Source organism: Thermobia domestica, chromosome 7 (assembly GCF_964235325.1).
Source record: "Thermobia domestica chromosome 7, izTheDome1.hap1.1, whole genome shotgun sequence".
In the NCBI taxonomy this organism is placed as follows: Eukaryota; Metazoa; Arthropoda; class Insecta; order Zygentoma; family Lepismatidae; genus Thermobia; species Thermobia domestica.
In genome coordinates this window covers 51,257,110-51,277,867 of record NC_137460.1, presented here as the reverse complement: position 1 = coordinate 51,277,867, position 20,758 = coordinate 51,257,110, and the positions used below count along the sequence as shown (strand labels likewise).

At 34.9% G+C, this 20,758-nt stretch overlaps 1 protein-coding gene across 2 annotated transcripts in view; it reads right to left on the bottom strand.

Moving 5' to 3' along the window:
* LOC145690080 (hemicentin-1-like) overlaps positions 1–20,758 on the bottom strand; it is a 117,957-nt gene that overhangs the window by 33,503 nt on the left and 63,696 nt on the right. For both annotated transcript variants that reach the window (XM_081764608.1, XM_081764609.1), the window contains exons 21-26: positions 20,393–20,514; positions 20,041–20,197; positions 19,538–19,704; positions 18,070–18,254; positions 15,748–15,905; positions 5,694–5,833 (exon numbers count right to left, since the gene is read on the bottom strand). In XM_081764608.1, coding sequence (XP_081620734.1) covers positions 5,694–5,833; positions 15,748–15,905; positions 18,070–18,254; positions 19,538–19,704; positions 20,041–20,197; positions 20,393–20,514 — 929 coding nt within the window. The remainder of the gene's footprint in view (positions 1–5,693; positions 5,834–15,747; positions 15,906–18,069; positions 18,255–19,537; positions 19,705–20,040; positions 20,198–20,392; positions 20,515–20,758) is intronic.

The window sequence follows — 20,758 nt, the reverse complement described above, 5'->3', positions numbered from 1 at the left end:
GAAAGGTTAAATAATAGAGTATTGTATTTAATATGTGCTAATTTATGCGAATTTAGCAGCTACCAAAGTATTGATATACATCTACAATATGATATAAAGAGATGAGAAACAGTAATACTATACAGTTGAGTAAATGGCTTATACAGACAACAGCTTGCATATTTTTACAATCTCTATCACAATTTTCTATACATACATTGAGTTAGTATGAAGTATTTCCAGCTTCATTTTAAGATAATTAACTAGATTTTATAAATAAATCGATGTTAAAATATTTTGAAAAGTAATTATGCACTATTATAAACTTTTCGAATAAATTCTTCATATATCACGAACTTCTCAGTAATTTTTCTTGTATTAAAGAAAAAAAAGTATATTTCAACATTTTCTTTGAAAGTTATATACATACACTGCTGTTTGTATGGAAATTACAAAACCAAGAAAGACACGTGTCAGTGGAGTGAAATTTATCCCATAGATTCGATACATTACTACATAGAAATTATTACTATTTCAGAATGGTGCGAGACTCTAATATTCATCATTCAGTATGGTGTGCTGCAATTAGTCTTTGAGGAATCTCTTCCTAGGCTTCTGTGAGGATCTAAAAGACATCGTCATTATCTGCTGGAGGACAGTAACAAAGTATCTTCCAACCATTACGCACACATGTTGGATAAGCTTCATATTAGTCAACTGTACAGGTCAGAGAAGTAGCCGTACTCGTCGTTGGTCGAAGGTGCACATTACGGTGCACGTTGTCCTGCTAAAATATGAAGTCTGGATTTATTTAAAGAAAGGATATCATCGCAGCTTCTAGTGTCGTGATCACTTGTGAGGTTGTTCTCAATACATAGCAATGGAGATGGCAGGTTATAGCCTATCTAATGCCCCCCCTTTTTCATTACACGCTCCATTCGGCCGTAATGATGTTCAACTCTCAGATCGCATTCACCACGATAGCATGTAACACATAACACATAGGACAAGTTGAAGCAAAACTCATCTGACAATACGATCGTCCCTCGTGGATGATGATTACGCGCTTCTTGTAGCCAGAGGCCTTTATGGGTCTGGATTAATGGAAGCCGACTTAAAGCTTGATATGCCTTAGATCTGGTGATTTAGCACGCCAGAGTAGAAGATGTAAATCGAGTACATCATGCTGGATTGCTCTGTCAGTATGGGGACAAGTTTTATCTTGCTGAAAGATGGAGTCTCCCAATGTGTCCAGGTAGGTTCGATGCAGTAGTCGTATTCCCCTAAATGAAGAACAGCGGTGTATGGCTTATTGACTGCCATACCAGAATATCAGGTGTAGGAGCCGCATGGCGAGTGTTAATACACACATAATTTTTGGCTCACTTACATGTCTATGGACACGCATACATCCGTCATTGTGTCCGAAATAGGAATGACTTTCATTGCTGCCCTCATTCGTCTCGCCCTCAGTCTTTTCTGACACTAGCAAAAACGTTCTCAGTTATAGGCTGCTGCCATGGTGATCGTACGCAAGGAATACGAGAACGTAGATCTCTGTCTCCAATAATTAGTTGTTTAGTGCTCATCGCTCATATAGGGGACCAGAATGTGTCTGATTATACAGGCTGTTACCGTCCTGTCAGTTAGGGCTGCTCGAATGATTTTTCTGTTCAGGTAGCCCAGTGTGTTGTTGAGACACTGGGGGTAATAACCAAGGATGTTATAAAATAGAGGATCTGCCTACAACAAAATCGTGAAGCATACGTCACAGTTTCGCCACTCCCCTTCTGCCCGCTCCGCCCAATAAGATCGCAATGTTTTGAGCCAACGTTCATGGCAGAAACGAGAGTAGCCAATCAAACTTGCCAATGCTTGGTTGTTTCTTGGTTTCATTGAGTTAATAGAATGAAGATACACATAGGTGCCGACTTGAAAAAAACATTGAGGTGGCCGGGCATACAGTGAACAAACATCATAATCATTTTCAGCCGTTTGCTATCAACTTCTTGATGAATTCCCCCCCCCCCCCAGCAGATTTTTTTGCGCATTGATCTTGACATGTCATATCAGTGCTGCTAGAGTGTTGGTTGAAGCTTCAGTGCTCTTCTAAACACGGTGTTTTCTATTGAATAAGAAGGCTGTTCGTAATATTGAATTGAAGGCACGTCGAAGTTTACGACAAAAATTCTTGCCCCTCTTTGTTAATTCTTCCTCGACTGCATTATATTAGGGGGCGAGGACCTCACCTTTAAATATTGGGGGAGGGCAAAAATGTCCTGCCCCCTCCCCAAAATCGGTGCCTATGAAGATACATATGGTCAAATCCTCAATTTTAGAACATCCTTGGTTACAAGTCTGCTGTGAGAAACCTTTGCCCCAGCATGTATACCACTTATGGGCTACTAATAGATCACGACTCACGCGAGCAGCAATTCTGTGGAAAAATTGCTTGCCCATCACAATTTCGCTATACGGACAAACAAGAGCTCAATTCCACAACAGGCGTTCTCTGGCATCGTCCTGACAATGCAAATACATCCCTTTGTATAGACTAGAATCCACATACAATTGATTTGCACACATAAATACACTTGTCGTGTTGGCCGATGACCTTCAATCTAATATCAGCATACCCTCTACAGACATTACAATAAGGCTGTCCTCTATAGACACATATATTGGGATAAAACGTACGAAATAAAATCTGAGAGTTTCGGACATGTTATTTTTAGTTAAGAAATATGACATTATAGCCTTATGATGCCGTAACATTAAACGTATTACTTAACTGACATTAACGTCTAAAAAAAGCCTCTGGACTTAATTTCATAGTTCTTTCTAGTTCTAGACATTATCCAAATTTTGATATGATGTTTTAGTTTGCATTTATTTTTTTTAAAAAAAAAAAGTTGCAAATGAGTTTTAAGGCACACAGTGCGGTAATTTGAAATCGAGACTGAAGCTATAGAAAAAAGATTGAACGTTGAACATTTCTTACTTTGCATCATGCAAAATATACCTTCCGGCATCCATACATCGTTGGGCCCTAACAGCCAGTGCATAGAAGGATTGCTGGAAGTCTTTTTGTGGAACGCTGCTGAAACCTATGACATAGCCCTATTGATAGTCGTTACGTCATCAAAGTACAAATCTTTGTGTAGAGACTTAAGTTTAGGAAATAAAGAATAATTACACGAGGTCAGATCTGGTGACTGCGGAGGGTGGGACAATACAGAGATCCTCTTTTGAGACAAAAGTCTTGTACAATCACTGCCCTGTGACTTGGGTCATTGTCATGGAGCAGGCGTCATAGAACATCGCCCCTATAACCGGGCCTCATACGTGTAATACCGCTTCATTACTCAAGATAAAATGAGGCATTAACTATGTGTCCCGTAGGCACAAATTTCTTATACACAATGTCTTTATTATTGTACAAAACAATGAGCAAAAGCTTGATTTTGGATTTTGACAGGCGCAGTTTTTTGGCTTGTGGAGAGTTAGAAGACCTCCACTCTGCACTCTGATATTTTGTCTACGGGTCATATTGAAAAACCCATGTCTCATCCCCAGTAACAATATTCAAGAGGAAGTTAGGGTCCCTGTTGGTGATAACAATATATTCTTTACAGTGATCTACCCTGTCCCTTTATTTATCATTTGTTAAGGAATTAGGCACAAAAAAGGCACATAACTTCCTCTTGTTGAAATCGTGGGTTATTATTTGCCGCAGTTTTTTCTTCTTCTTTTTATTCACGTGCAACTCCTCAGCAAGGATTCGCAGTATCGCATTTCGGTCCTCCGGGACCAGTGTTTTCTCTGTCCTTGATGCACCCGGAAGTTCATCGTCTTCAATTGACTCCCGTTTCCTCCCTGAAACTTCTGTGCCATGCAAATATATGCGCACAGGATAAACAAGTGGCCCCATACAATTATTGCAACATTTAAGAAGTTTCTGTAGCAGTATTATTCAGACGTGTGCAAAATTTGATATTCGCTCTTTGTTCCATGTTGAACTCACGACGCAACTTAGCAGCACATATCTACACTCATCCCGCTCATACAAGTAACTGTCAGTCTACATCAATGCTTTTGGATCAATTACTCATGAAACATTCCTTATTTTTTTATATATGTTGAGAAAAATTCGTCTCGACTTCAAACGCCATACTGTACGTTACAACAATATATCATTTTAAACTTAAAATTATTAACAATAACATATATTTGTTTAGTGTTTACTGATAACTTAAAATATTACTTTATTATCAAAATTATCAAATAATATATTCTCCACATATAATAATTGATTATCCATTCACTTTTCAAGTGTATGAAATTGGTATATGTAGTATAAAATGTTGCCTTCCTATATTTACAAATTATTTAACTCGTGATACACCAAGATTGAGTCATTTTCCACCAAATTTATTTCTCGTAATAAGAAAGATTGCTTTCCAGAATGTAAGCTACACTCAGACATGTATGCAACAGTTAATATGCATGGTGAACCAAGGGACAGGGAGAGGTGACACAGGAAAGGCTGTTGGGTAGAGCGTCTACATTATCCATAAATTATGTTTGGGGATGGGGCGATCTGAGATATAAGTAACCACCTCGTTTGTCAAGTTGGAGTCCGTCATCTTGAATGTCACTGTGACATCTTTTATCTTTGTAATTGTCACTAACGGAACAATGTTGGTAATGATCGAGGAACATGTGGAGATAATCCTAATGTATGAAATCGCAGCTCGCGTATGGTGACTGCAGATACCCCGATACTGCATATTAATGTGATACACTCCGATCGGTAGCCCTTTCCCACAGTAGTGTGGCTAAACTCAGCAGATTCCAGAAGACGGCCGATAAACGTCACAATGATTGTCCGAAAAGTTTATAAATAAGACAATCACTGTCGTTTTCCTATCATCCTCCCCCGAAGTCCCAAACGTTGCATACAGCATTTATCTCAGAAATGTGAAGTGAGTCGAACGTCCATACGGAGGATACTTTCTGTTAATAATTGGCACCCATACAAAATACAGCTGCACCAACATCTGACAGGACAACCGAGACCGTTGCATTCATTTCTCCGAATGGGCGACGGAGGAACTGGTAACCAATCCGGATCACCTCTTGAACGTGTAGTTAGTTCTCCGACGAGGCGTATTTTTACGTGAACGGAGAAGTAACAAGCAAAACTATATCGCTACTGGACTGACAGCAACCTACATTGGATTGATACATCAGAATTGGTAATTTTAAGGTTATGGCATGGTCTGGTATTTTTATCATGGGAGTCATTAGCCTGTTTTTCATCTAAGGTACGCTAAACGCCGACCAATGCATGCAGCTGATGGATGAGGCACTGCGGCCGCAGCTTACTCCTTCGAGAAACTGCATGTAAAACATGTTTCGCTTGCCGACCTTCCTATTTAAAAATTAGATTGGTGTTCAAGATAGCACACTCCAATATAGAGACCGTGGTATTCACTTGTGTTTTTAAGATTGCCCCACCCCTGAAGCATCAATTATAGGCAGTGTAGACCCCTCAATCCAACAATCTCATTTACCAGGACTGTAACTTGACCTTTCGGTCCACCCGGTGCAATAAACCAACATTTCTGTGTCCACGTCATTTTGATCCAATCTTGGCGTTCCAAGGGTTTAAGAGAATAGAAACATTTTTTCTTAACAATCAATGTTGTTACCTGTAGATTGCTTCCAATACATTGAGAACCACCGAATCTGGGAGGAGGATTTGTACATGTACGAGTTCTTGTTTTTGTTCCAATACCACATGATACAGAACAATCTGACCAACCACTCCACGATGCCCAATTCCCATGTTCTACAAAAATAACGAACAATAACATTACATATTATAATCACATTTTACTTAAGATCAAATAACAATATACGTGGTGTGATTGGAAAGTTTTAAGACAGGTGCCGCCACTGTTCAATAGAAGGGGCTAGGTTTGCCTACTAGTATGGGAAAGAGCTTATTCTGTCCTTGAAACGTCCTGCAAAAAATCATCTCGATATCTGTGTTCAGTAGAGAATGCCAATTTGATCAGTGAAATCTTGGGTTCATTGCTCTATGAATTAGTGATTTCGTGTAATGGATGGAAAACGGAACGTGTGTATTGAAATTTTGTGTTAAAACCGGAAAATCAGCTTCAAAGACTTATGAACTCTTAGAAACAACCTTCTTGGATAAGTGACAAATCCGGAATACAATAGGTTCAGAGATGAACGCAAATCAGTCGAAGGTGACCCCCAGTCCAACTAGAGCTCCACTCCAAAAACTAATGAAAGTATTGGGAAAATTCGCATTTTAGTGTGTTCTGACCATAGGCTTACAATTAGGGAGGTAGCTGATGAACTGAAGTTAAGTTTCTACGGGGTTCAGTCAATTTTACCATACATTTGAACATGCATCGAGTGTCCGCGAAATTCATTCCGAAATTGTCGTCAGACAAGCAGAAATCTTAGTGTCCCAAGAACTACTTAATCAGGCCAAATCTGACAGATTTCTTAAATAGGAGTAATAACAGACAAGGAATCATGGGTTAATGGGTATGACCTAGAAACAAAGGCACAATCAACATAGTGGAAGGATCCAAGTTCGCCACGACCAAAAGAGCGCGACAAAGACGATCGAAATGTGAAGACAATGTTGATAACTTTTTTTCACTGTATTGATTTGAGTTTAGCATTCTGTTGAGCAGCGAGGTTATGTGAGACATAGACATACAGCTTAACATTGGGTCCGAGCCACATGAGCTCCCGCCGGGAATCAAACCCGGGTCTCCTGCACCAAAGGCGCGTACGCTAACTATATAGCCATGAGGGAGCTCTGCTTTGTATGTGCATGTGTGAAGTCTACGGGTATCGTGTACCACAAATTTGCGCCTAGGATCCAAATAGTAAACCAGGAATACTATAAGTGTCCTTCAGCGCTTGCGCGAAAATGTGCGGAAGAAGAGGCCTGTGCTCTGACTAGACAAGAATTGAATAATCCACCACGACAACACACTAAGCCATCATGCATTCTCGATGATGGTATTTTTTTTCAGATTTCAAGTTCCTGTGCTTCCATAACCTTTATTCCTCTGATATAATCCCTGACGACTTCCACCTGTGTCGTAAATTGAAATCTTCCCTGAAAGGAAAACGTTTTGACTCCATTGAGGTCATCCAAGCAAATACAGAGAATAGTCTTCAGACAACTAAGGAAGAAAATTTCCAGGAATGTTCCAAAAGTGGAAACGCGTTGGAGTCTGTATGTTCAGCCAGGAAGGGATACTTTGAAGGAGATCCATTACAATAGCCTGTCAGTATTGTAATTTTGAAATTACAAGCCCAGTATTAAAACTTTCCAATCGCATCACGTATAAAGAAGAAAACTTCCAGAATATATTGGCAGTGTAAAAGGTAACGGTATACCTCCCATTTGGGAGATGCCAATGAGGTCTACAGGTAATATAAATATTTTTCTTTTATTACTAATTACATATCATAAACGTCGATTCATTACAAATATCATTTATGGGTCTATCCAAAATTATAGGTAATTGATGACTTACGCAGAGTTACTACTTAACTGTTCCTCTTTTACATTGAGCAATAACATCCATTTACAAACAATATTATTTATAATTAAGATTGTCATCTTATCAAAACAACAACAAGATCAGAAGGCAATAATTACGTTTAAAAGCTTCAATTTAAATTCACTGTCATGGATTTCAAGTTAATACAATCGAATCTCTTTTGAACATGCAAAATAAAATAAAGAAACATAACATTCAGAATTAACACAAAGATAAGATAAGTTAATCACATGATAACATGTCGCACAAACATAAAGTTTAAATGAAGTATTCACAACACAACTCGTAATATCTGAGATAATAAAATTAAGAATTGTTATCTAAGTTTAATTTAGTTAACATATCAGGTTTAACTAAAGCTTCAACTAGTTTCAACCATTTGTTTTTCGTGATTTTCGAAGGTTGCCATACCTTTAGTTCGTCAATATTGCGCAACCCTATAGATTTGCCTGTTTTAGCATCAACTAATTCAAACACTTTAGGATTGATTTCCTTAACACATAGGTAAGGACCAGCATAGACATCACAAAACTTATAAATTCGCTTTAAACTAGCATTGCTTTGCGGATGGAGCTTCAGAAACACCATGTCGCCAGTTCTGATCTGGTACTTATTCTCCTGTTCTTCCTTTACTTTTTCATTGCGCCGTTGGAATTTTCGAGATCGACGAGTTTGTACCATACTTATCAAATGTGAGGGTTCCAAATCCTCCGAATCTCTTAACTTTATATCAAAATGATGTTCAATGGAGTATATTATATCTGTTCCGTTATGTATATTTGCCGGTGCCACTCCGAGCGAATCAGAGATAGAATAATTTAAGAAATAAGTAACTTGAGTAACATATTTTACCCAATCCGAATGTTTGTCTTTACACAAGTGTCTGAAAAGTGTGCCAAAATGGCGATGGATATTCTCCACCACGGAACTGCTCGGATGGTATGGGGTAACAAAATGGACTTTGATACCCGCATTAGCCATTGATCTTATAAATGAGTCGCTACGAAACTGTGGACCATTGTCGCATAAAATATGTTCTACTGTTCCACAATGAGGTATGTATACGTTCAATATACGGTATATAATGGCTGAAGACGTCGCTTTTCTCAAAGGATAAGCCACAACATAACGGGAAAATATATCCATCACTGTAAGCAAGTAAGATTCTCCAGAAGATGCCCTTGGTAAAGGACCATATAAATCTATCGACAGGAAGTAGTGAGGTCTATCAGGTAGTATTGAAAGCATCGGCTTATTGACAGCACGGTTATTATGTTTAATACGCATACACTCTTCACAATCACTAATATATGTTTTAATAGTACGTCTAATGGATTTCCAATAAAAGGATTTATTGATTAGGTCAAAAACCTTTCGATAACCAAAATGCCCAAAATCGTCGTGATACGCCTTCAGTATCTTAGGAATTAATGCAGGAGGAACGCAGATTTTCTTGCGATTTTTAAATTTAAAGTCTTTAATCAACAACACATCATTTGAAAGCACGAACGTGGTATTCCACCCTTTAGGGCAATTACAACCTGGGGCACATGACGACAGATGGTTGATAATTTTCATATAATCCTCATGATCTCTTTGATTCTTTATCAAGTCTTCTAAATCTACATGAACAATTTCATCCTGAAGAATCTTAAAGACGTTTATACTTAAGATGCGCTGTTCTTCACCAGGGAATATTCTTGACAATGCATCCACGGGACCATTATTTATCCCTTTTATATGCTGTACTTCGAAATCGAAGGACTGGAGTTCTAGCGACCATCTTAATAATCTATTGTTGTACCCTCGTATACTGCGAAGATATCGTAACGAACTGTGATCGGTGATTATCGTAAAATGGCACCCACTAATATATGGAGCAAACTTTTGGATCGAAAAACGTATTGCTAACAGTTCGATTTCAGTAGTAGTATACCCCTTTTCTGCTTTCTTGAGTGTCCGACTCACACAATGTATGACAGCGGGACTTTCCATTGAAGGATTGGGTTGCCAAAGAATTCCAGATATTCCCGCTAGAGAACCATCACACTGCACAAAAAAAGGCATATCATAATTCGGATGATTTAAACGAATATTTCGCATTACACAGTCCTTCAGTTGGTTGAAACTTCGTTCCTGCAACACACCCCACTGCCATGGTATTCCCTTTTTGGTAATAGTGAATAAAGGTTGTGCAATTTCAGCAAAACGGGGAATCGATTTTCGAAACCAATTGAACAATCCTAGAATTTGACGAGTTTGTTTTACATTGGTTGGCGGAGGCAGATCGTTAATAGCCTGAACTTTGGACTCGCTGAAACACAAACCCTCTGAATCGATCTGATAACCAAGAAATTCTATTGACGTTTTGAAAAACTTTGATTTTTCCAGATTTAAAGTAAACCCAGACACTTCTAAACGTTTTAACACAATATCCAGATATTTCAAATAATTTTGATAATCTTTTCCCATAATTAATATGTCGTCAGCATACACTATTACATTACTCCTCAGATCTTGACCCAGAACTCGATTTAAGCATGATGCTAACGCTGCACTTCCATTGATCAGACCAAAAACTACTCGATTATATTCGTATAGATGTCCTTCGAAGGAAAAGGCCGTGTAGGGTCGTGATTCCTTATCTAGCAGGATTTGGTTATACGCCATGACCAAATCGAGATTCCCAAAAATAACGTTCCCTTGTAATGTACTTAAAATTTCTTCTACAGGTGGGTATCTGACTTGTTGTAATTTTATACACGAATTCAATTTACGCATATCTAAAACAATTCTCAGGCGTCCATCCTTTTTCGGTACAACATGAATGGGGTTTAAGTGAACACTTTGGGACGGACTAATTATCCCGTCACGCAACATTTCTGAGATTTGTTTCCTTACATTTTCCCTGAACCTGTAGGGAATTATATAGGGTTTAGTAACAATTGGGTTTTTGTTATGTACCTCAAGTGAATATAGGAAATCTTTACAACAACCTGGGCGGTTAGAAAATACCTTTCGGTGTTTATGCAAAATCTGTACAAATTGTGAAGTTATATCTGGGTCTTTAATTTCCAAATCATGTGAAATTTTTTGGACATAAAGATCGAACGGATACGTCCCCTCACCTTCATCAACTAAATTATTTACCATATTGCATTGAAGTGAGCTTTCTTCCATATGAGAAATTAATTTTTGTGTTATTCTGTCAGTTAACCCAGGTAAGGTAAATGTTTGGTTCTCAAAGTTTAAAATTACACGAAATTGTGTTATGAAGTCGAGTCCAATCAAAAGGTTTTCATTTAACTCATTTATTACTAGAATAGGAAGATTAATATCCCGTTCTTGCACAGATAAGACAATATGAGTTCTGCCCATAACTCGCTTTTTATGTTTCCCTGTATAATCAACTAGTATCAAATTTTCAAGCTTTTCCAATCTGGGATTTGAATATTCTTTAGCAATCTTACTCCAAAATGAAAAAGACAACAACGACGCGTTAGCTCCCGTATCAAGTAAAGCGTTTAGAGAAATTCCATTAACTTTCACAGGAATTCTTGCCGTACAGAACGACTTCAAAAATACAAAATCATTGTCATAATTATATGCATCATCAATGTCATCATCGGTTTCCCAGTAACAATTTGCAATGGGTAAATATTGATATACACAACGTCTATTTACTACATCAAATTTATATTTATCATCATAGTTATCCTTAAATAAATTACCGTCGTTCGCAAGTAAACTATTAGATGAACATTGAGATGAATAATCGTGAGAACCTTCAGCTGATATGGGATTAACCCCAACCATATCAGCGGGTTTTAGTTTAAATTATGATTAACAAATGAGTCAATTAAAGTACATTGAACACCACAATCTTGGTTATTCTCTCTTGATCCATTTCCCGTTTCATTTATTACTTCGGTCCTATTCCGACAGTTCCTGCCATCTCGAGATCTCCAATTGAATCTGTTTTGAGTCACACTGGTATGCATGACATTGTTACTGTAATTACGTCTTCCACGAAAGTTTCTTCCGTTCGTCCAACTGTTCCTCGGATTACCATAATTCGTTCCATTTCTGCCGCTAGAATTGAATCTTCCATTAGCCCCAGTTCCAGTACGTATAACGGATCTTTCACTAATTCCAATGCCAGTATTATCACGTGACCTCTCATCGCTGCGAAGGTTTTCGATATTTTCACTAGTTATATTCAGGTTTCTGACAGGAATTGGATTGGGTGGATTACGATTACTTCCGCTAGGGTTCGGGAATTGATTCTCGAAGTTCTGAACTAAAATTATCAGATGATTGAAGTTTACGCATTGAGCAGACAACAGTATCTGTTGTAATTTATATGGCAATAAAATGCGTACGGAAGCGATTATTCTGGATTCGGGCTGAAACGGATTGACAAGTTTAAGTTCATTATAGGCATTAATCGTAAAATCTGTAAGAGATTTATCGACCCGAGGTGAATAGTGTCGGGTTCGCACCATCGCATCACGGTTAGCTAACAAGAAATCATTTTCGTAATTAGCCAACAGGGCCCGTTTAAATTCTTCGTAGGATTTGACATGATCGCGAATAGCTTTAAACCACAAGGAGCAAGGGGGAAGTAACAGATGTGGTAACAACTTCATAAATTTAGATTGATCCACACCCATAATTTCACACTCTGCTTCAAACTTCTCTAAGAACGAGCTTGCGGTTTCGTCACACTTACCGCTGAATTTAGTCATGGCCTTAATTTCACTGACCTTAACGTTTATTTTACTATGATTATGATTTTGTTGGCGTTGATAATGGTCTGGAACCCTTTCGCTCTCATGTATCTGCCTTCTTCTTTTGCGATCTGGACTTTGGAATCGCCTACTGTGATCTTCCACAACTAAACCATCATCAACAGAACTCTTAGAAGAAAATATCCCGTCAGTTTCTATTAATGGAGTTCTCGGGCGGTGATGCAATGCTTCCTGTTGATGATGCAATATTTCCTGTTGATTGGGAGTACCCAAAGCCTCCTTATACATAAGATCATTGTAGCCACATTCCCTCTCTTGTAACGATCTGATTCCCTCTTGTAAGTTGGATATCAGTATGGTATGTGAATTAACCTGGGCAGTAATATTCACTATCTGATTTTTTTGTTGGGCTGTCGTCGATTCCACCGCTTCAACGGCTTTCTTTATCGACTCTGTTTCTAGAGCTAGTTGATCCTGTCTATCTTGCCATTTGTTACTAAATTGTTGAAACCTAGTATCAAGTTCTCGCGTCATATCATTTGTAATTTTGACGGTAACTTCATTAGCTAATACTTGCAAATTTTCTTTCAAACTGTATTGCAAGCGATCAAAATTTTCTTGCACACCTTGTACTTTATCTGCAAGAGATTTATGCTGCACTAGTATCTGTTCTAACTTATCATCGTACAATTTTTGTTGTTGATCAAATTTCTGTTCTAGCTTTTCATCTTGTTGATCAAATTTCTGTTCTAGCTTTTCTAGCTTTTCATCTTGTTGATCAAATTTCTGTTCTAGCTTTTTATCTTGTTGATCAAATTTCTGTTCTAGTTTTTCATCAAGTAGTCGACTAAACATATCAATAAGGTTAGAATAGGAATGTTCAGACACAGCTGTTGCATTTCCAGATATGGTTTCGTTTGAAACACTGGGTACTTCTTCAATCTCAGAATCCTGCATATTAACAATTCTTTGTATTCTCTTCCCGCTTCTTAAAATAGTGAAACTCATAAAAAGGTATATGTACTTATGCACATAAACTCAGTTCTTACTATTCTTCGGAACTAAATAGTATGGTCCCGTGTCTTCGGTACCAGATAAAACGATATCACTTCGTTTTAGCCCTGATTCGCTTTACGTATCTTTTAAGTTATTACGTTATTATAGTAAACATATCAACTACTAATTTACTGACCATAAACATGAATTGCATCCAAAAATCTTCGATTTATTCCTCTGTAGTATACGTACATAAAATGTCAGCAGCAATCATAGCAAATAATGATCTTGATAATACCAACATGTCCTATCCATCATAAAACAATAATCTTACTCATGACAACGAATCAATAACAACGTTCTTTCTTTTAATTATATCTAAGTTATCTGTTTAATTATTGCGCCTCTGATCAATGTTGATAAAATGGGTACAGATTAATTATAGTATCGCTGTAATAGAGGTAATATTCCACAGTTATTCAACATCGGTAAGTCAAGGAAATGACGTAGGCAGCAAAATGGTCTGAATGGCCAACAGGTGTCTTCAGAAAGTAGTTAGTTGCACAGAATCTAGCTAAAATTGGCTAAAGTTATCGAAAATTATAGCTAAATTATAACTAATTGAATTTAAAAATGAAATAAGCAAAGTATTTCTTAACTTTGGTGTCAGTAATTTTCTTTCTGATATTGTCAAATCAAATTTTCACCGTTCAGTCTTAAAATATTTATAGTACGTTTTGCTCTCTCATTAACTAAAAGTGCTAAAATCCATTGAATTCTTTCCTTTGTACTCAATTTTTGTGGCAATACTGGTTATATTTTGGTGGAATTATTCACCTACCAGAACATTAAACGTGAAAAACCCAAGCTAACAATACACTGAACAAATCATACACGAATTAACTATGGAAGAAAACAAGAACTTCTGGAACCACATTTTCTGTGAGGCCGTGACGCATAGCTGATAGTGATACAAGTAAGGTACCAACTCTGATGTGGCAACAATATAAATGCTGCTGTAAGAAGATGATTTTAAAAAGTATCAAGCTATGCTTCATTTCAACTCATATTTTACTAATAGAAATTTTGACTTGGAAAGAGATTCAACTACTGCTAAGAACAATTGCTAGAAATTGGCAATTATGGATGTTATCCACAATTATGGCTAATAGCTAAGCCATGTTTTTTCTAGTTTAGTAGCACATGAAAATAGCTTGATTAGGCAAAAAATGGCTAAATTGGCAATACACCGTATTTACTATGCTCTGACTCTTTTTACCCTAGATTTCCTCAAAAAACCATTTTACAGAGGCTGAATAAACCCCTAAGCAGTATCGGAACAAAAGTAAATTGGGATATTAATCTGATTGCTAGGTAGACTCCTTACCTCTTACGTCGTTGGGGTTTTCCATTAGTAGTGTAGCCGAGGTAAATTGACTACCAATTTCAAATAAATTTGACTCTAGTATCACGTGATATGTGTCTATAAATTTATACTTTTATTTCTATGTCTCAATGCGTCGTTTATTTCATTTAAAGCTTAATTTCAACATAATAAAACTTTGCAATTATTTTCCGATCTTAAACAAACAAAATAATATAACACATGACAATTAGCTTAACATTTTTTTAACAAAGTATATATTTCTATGATAACTGAATTATCATAGGAGTATTATGCTTTCGTTTATCAGTGCGAAACTTGTATGAAATAAATGAGATTTCACTTTCATCTTTAGAAGAAATGTCTTGCATATAAGAATATGTATTCTATTGCTTTAAGTATGTAATTTATTAGTAATTATTTTATAGTTGCTTTAAGCAGAAAGCGAGTTTTTCTTTTTTTATCATACAGAATTTTATAAGCGTTCTCTTCTAGGAACTGTATGTCACAGCTTATAGTATTTAAGAGTCTTTATTATTTTGTATTGGCATATGAATATAGTAATATCTAATCTTCTAATTAGAAAGAAATGGAAATAATATGTCATTATTTCAATCTATGTGAAATAATGTTACAATTAATTTTGATCTCTAACAACATAAAATGTGTGCGTATCGACAGCAAACTATAAGTTAATTACATACTCAAAAACAGCATAAATGAAATAATAAATATAGAATATATCAACTATATTATTATTCTTATTAAAACTATCTGTGAATGTTATCCGGTTTCTTACTTCTATCTTACCAAGACATTTATGAATATTCTTAAAAATTTGTAACTGAGTTATATGTAGTTTATTACTTCTTCTTACCATGTCTTATGAGTATTGTTAAAACTATTTGTAACTTAGTAATATGTGTTTTGATACTTCTATCTCACCAGTACATTTATGAGTATTATTAAAACTACTTGAAACTGTGTGTAATGTGGTTTGTTACTTCTATCTCACCAGGACATTTATGAGTATTGCATGCCATTATATCTTCACTTGAACCGGAACAATTTCTTCCGCCATTAGATGGAGCAGGTAAATTACATAACCGTGATCTATGTTTCACACCAGTGCCACAAGAAACTGTACATTGTGACCACTGAGACCAACTGGACCTGTAAAAGAGGGGAACAAACTGTTTAAGTAAAATCAACCCAAGGGACGACTTTAGGATTTTAATTTTAGGTAAGCCTGCTCCCTCGTTTATGGACACATTTGATTGATTAATGACAGTAAAAAATTACTTTTACAGTAGTGGTTGATGCTATTTGTTAAATAATTATCTGCCATTAATATAAATAGTGGAAAATATATTATTTATTCTTTATATATTTACTCTTTATTGTATGTTTTAGAGTTTATATATCTTTCAAAATTTTTGGGTAGGCCCGTGCCTACCCGGCCTACCCGCTAAAGCCGCCACTGATTAACCCTTTGATTGACGAACCTTGTTATGATTTCAAATGTGCACAATGCTACAAGAATAAGAAGATATCTATCATGTATGAATTACGTGAAAAATTTCTGGTTAATGTTCTGATAACAAAGATAATAGTCTTGCATGACATTAGATAACGAGTTAAAAATAATCGTAGATCAAGCTATTAATCAGAATACAATATTTGTATATTCTTCATGGAATACAGTTCTAGTACCTTCAAAAATTAGTACTGAGTGATAGTTTCTTTTTTAATTCTCGGGAAGTATATTATATAACTTTTTGATACTCTTATAGACTATGAAATTTTTTATAAAACAAGGTTTTAAGTTTTTATGCGGATCAACTATTACATATCAGTTACTTTGTATAAAATTAATCGTAATTGTACTGAATTATTATTTTCAGTAACCTTTCGAATTACAGTTTTCTTCTTTTTAACGGAATCTTTGATTTTATATTTAATAATATTTTCATTGCCTGTTTTCGAAAGTTAAGTGTTTTCGCAATATGATGAGCGATTGGGCACACATTAACATGGCGTTGAACAAACTAGCATAAAGATTTTAACGCATGCTCTTCAGTTGATAGTTTAAGACAAGTGTAATATATTTTAGTAACTGTCACTTGGTGAAATTAAACTAAAAATAATATCAGTTTATTGTAATGGTAACACGTTCAACACCATAAACGACAGTTTAATATTAATTTACATTCGTCCTGTGTACCATAGATGATTTTATTTGTTTAATTTAAATTTGTCTAGGTATATCCCGTACGATCTTAGGGATTTGATTTATTTTTGTTTAAGTATACCAGGACAATCTTAGGCATTTAATTTATTTTTGTCTAGATTTACTACGGACAATCTTAGACATTTCATTTACTATTCTATGTGTACTGGACGATCGTAGGCGTTTAACTAATTTTTATCTAGGATATCGTAAACGACCTTAAACGCTTTATTTTGTTGAAGCACACAATATACTGTAGAAAGGGAAAAAATGTTGTAAGACAAGCAATTGACAGTTTTTTAAAAACACGGGTACAACTTTTATCAAAAAATATATCTTTAGCTTTAAATACGGTACTTATAAGCTGTAAAATCACTGAAAAATTCCAGAAATCTTACTTACGTTCTAATAATAATAATAATAATAATAATAATAATAATAATAATAATAATAATAATAATAATAATAAACAAGCATTTTGTACAAAATTTTATGAACCTTTGTTATTCACACTCTTAGTAATATTATAATTATTCAAACATCTTCATGAAATTAAGAACTCCAACATTACTTAATTGTAATAGATTGGCAATAAAAACCTTATACTGTATTTATAATGCATCTACTCGGCATTTGTATTATTCAGTATCTTGTTTTCCTATCAATGGTAAGTTTCTCGATCTTTAGTAGACTCTTGTGACCGAATTTGAATTAGTAACATTTTAGAAACACTATTTGTAATTTTTTCGTGAGCAAATTCTACCATTATTAGATTTGTACTCCCAGAAAATGATGTAATATTTTATTGTGAATTGATTGAAATATAGATATAAGAATGTATTGCTCCGTCTGAAGACTTTCGATATCTTCGCCAGATTAAATTATTAGAAAATATGGTCATCTCCTGTTAGCTGAAAAGGTAACACAATATTGAATAATTTTTCAGTCAAAAAAGTGTATGCAGATGCAGATAAAAAAGATGATTATCAATGTATTATCACAGTACAGCATCAATGATTTCATTTAGTTGTTTTATAGTAACAGTATCAATGATTTCATTTAGTTGTTTTATAGTAGAAACTATCATAAATTCTATTGACATCTTACCATTGCCCATCTATGGGACAAGGAGGAAGAATACAATAATCTTGCTGACTGTCAGACCCTGGACACATGCTCCCTCCATTCGAAGGTGGGGGGTTATTACATGTTCTGAAACGACTGCGAGTTGATTTTCCACATGACAAAGTACAAGGTGTCCAGCTGGACCAGTCACCCCAAACACCATCGATCTGGAAAAAAAGAAAGAAAAAGCAAAAATTTTAGATATATCGGGATGATGTCAATATATAGAATCACTGATAATGCAACGGTTAATAATAATAATAATAATAATAATAATGATAATATGGAACTCTTTATCTTCCTTTTGATACATTATTTAATAATGAAAGCAAGTATTCCAAAAATAATTATTTCCATCTATGCCGTATTCCTTTTAAAAAATTGGTAATATGACTTAATTAAATCACCGTAATTTAGGACTATCCAGTTATTCTGGCTATGGAGGTATCCAAAGAATATTGGAGTATATCGATAAAAGTATAAAAAGGTATGTTCTAAAAAGTTTTTTTATATGAATAAAAAGTAATTAAGTGTTAAGAAATTAATTTGAAGAAAATAGTTAATTCTGGCTTACTGTTTGTCGTTTATAAAAATTAAAATAATATATTTGCCTTAATAACTAATATTTATTCTTAAAATATTAATTTTATGGAAATGAGTTTAAATCAACTGCAAAAAGAAATTATTTTCTATGTTCCTATATACATTTTGAAATAAAAAGAGCACTTTGTAATTCGTGTTTAAATTTTGTTCCATTTTGATTTGATTCAGTTTATTTAACTTTATGTCCATTGGTTATCCATATAGGTAATGAAAACTTGGCATTCACTGAGACTATGTGCACCAAAGGGAATATATTAACTGTTTTCTTATTTTTCGGATATTCGTGAACTCAAGTTTGATTTCGAATCGTATTAGTAATCTGCTTAAAATTTACTGATAATAAGTATTTGTCAAGAAAGTAGATTAGAAGAACCTTAAAAAGCTAAACAAGATTATAAAGAAAGCAATTATTTGAAGTCCATACTGGTCTGTATTTGGATGATTTTCTGACGGGCTGCTTTAATGTCAAAGATAAAGACAAGTTTTTAACAAACTCTTAAATTTCAAAGAAGAGTACCAGAGTTTTACAAAGCTTTTGTTAAACTCCTGGTGAGCTCTCTCAATATTTCCTCAAAATCTGGAATTTATTAAGAGAAATCCAACTTTATATTTTCATTTTTTCTCTCCCGTATTGCTATAAATTTTCTGCGTACTCCTGCTTGTTGGTAAAGTTCTATGATTAGAGATGACAGCTAATATAAGGACACTGATGCAAGTAGGAACATTTCTTGATTTGACTACGTCTTAGAATAATAGTGTTGTTTATAAGAGCTGCATAAACAATTCTTCCTAGGAGAGTGTTTTAAGGAAGTTTTCCTTCATACTCTCTACACATTCTAAAACTCACCTGACATTCCTCTAGATTGCAAGGTTGAAATTGTATAGCATCCCCTGGGCATTCCGCATCATCAGTTGATTGTGAATTCTTGCAAGTTCGAACACGTTTTTGTTTGCCTAAACCACATGTCGTACTACAAAGGCTCCATGATGACCAGCTACTCCATTGTGGTATTACTAAAAATTATTATAAACATAATAATTCTATCATTTTAAAACAGAAATAAAAAAATATAAAAAATTACCAATCCTAATATAATGATTTTCACCAAAATTTATAATTGAAATAAGGCAAAAAAAAATAATAAACTAGACTTATTCAAGGGCTTTACTACAAAGAATAAAATTTTACTTTCAACTTTTCTTTAAAAAAATCTAAGAATATAACTACATAAAACTAGTTGATATCAGTTAATGAGATGTCTACATCAAATTGTATATATTTTTATCCTAAAAAATTCTCGTAGAATATGCTTTTCTGAATGTACTATTAAAGTATACTTTTTGGCTTACGTAATACATTCACATTGAATTCCAATTCCTCTTGTCCACCCTCGTTCTCCGCAACGCATTTATATTTTCCTGAATCGCTTTCACTAGCATGTGTTAGATGGAACTGTTCGTTCATGATATAAATTTTGTTTGGTGCATTTGTAATCGGCAATCCATCCTGCAAAAGAGAAAGTAAGTAAAATGTTATATCTTCTCATAGATAATGATAATAATATAGCATCAACAGCAGTTAATACTATGTCTCTCTATTTTCTTCTGAGACATAAAGACTATTTCTTCTTAGGTATTGAAGATATCTAAATGTTAAATAAATCGAATTGTTTATAACCTTTCACAAAATGAAACACTTTACCTTGTACCATGTTATATTAGGCGGAGGATAACCCAAAATTGGACAGGTTAGAATTATTCCTTTATGTTCATTCACAGTATATGATGTCGGTATCTCTGCTTGATCACTTAAATGAGGCGGTTCTGAAACAACAAAGACGAATTATGTTAAATTTTGACAAAATGAAAATCATATATATCTATTTATCTAATATTGATATCTAACATCGAAATGAATTTTAATTTAGCTGTTTGTCCTACTTTATAGTTTCATCTGTATAGTGAAATTTTTCTACGTCCTGGTTGCATTTTACTAATCATATTGTTGCTTGTTTCGCACGCCTTGTCACTGTAAATAATGTTGCTAACTAACTAAATTATCATAGTT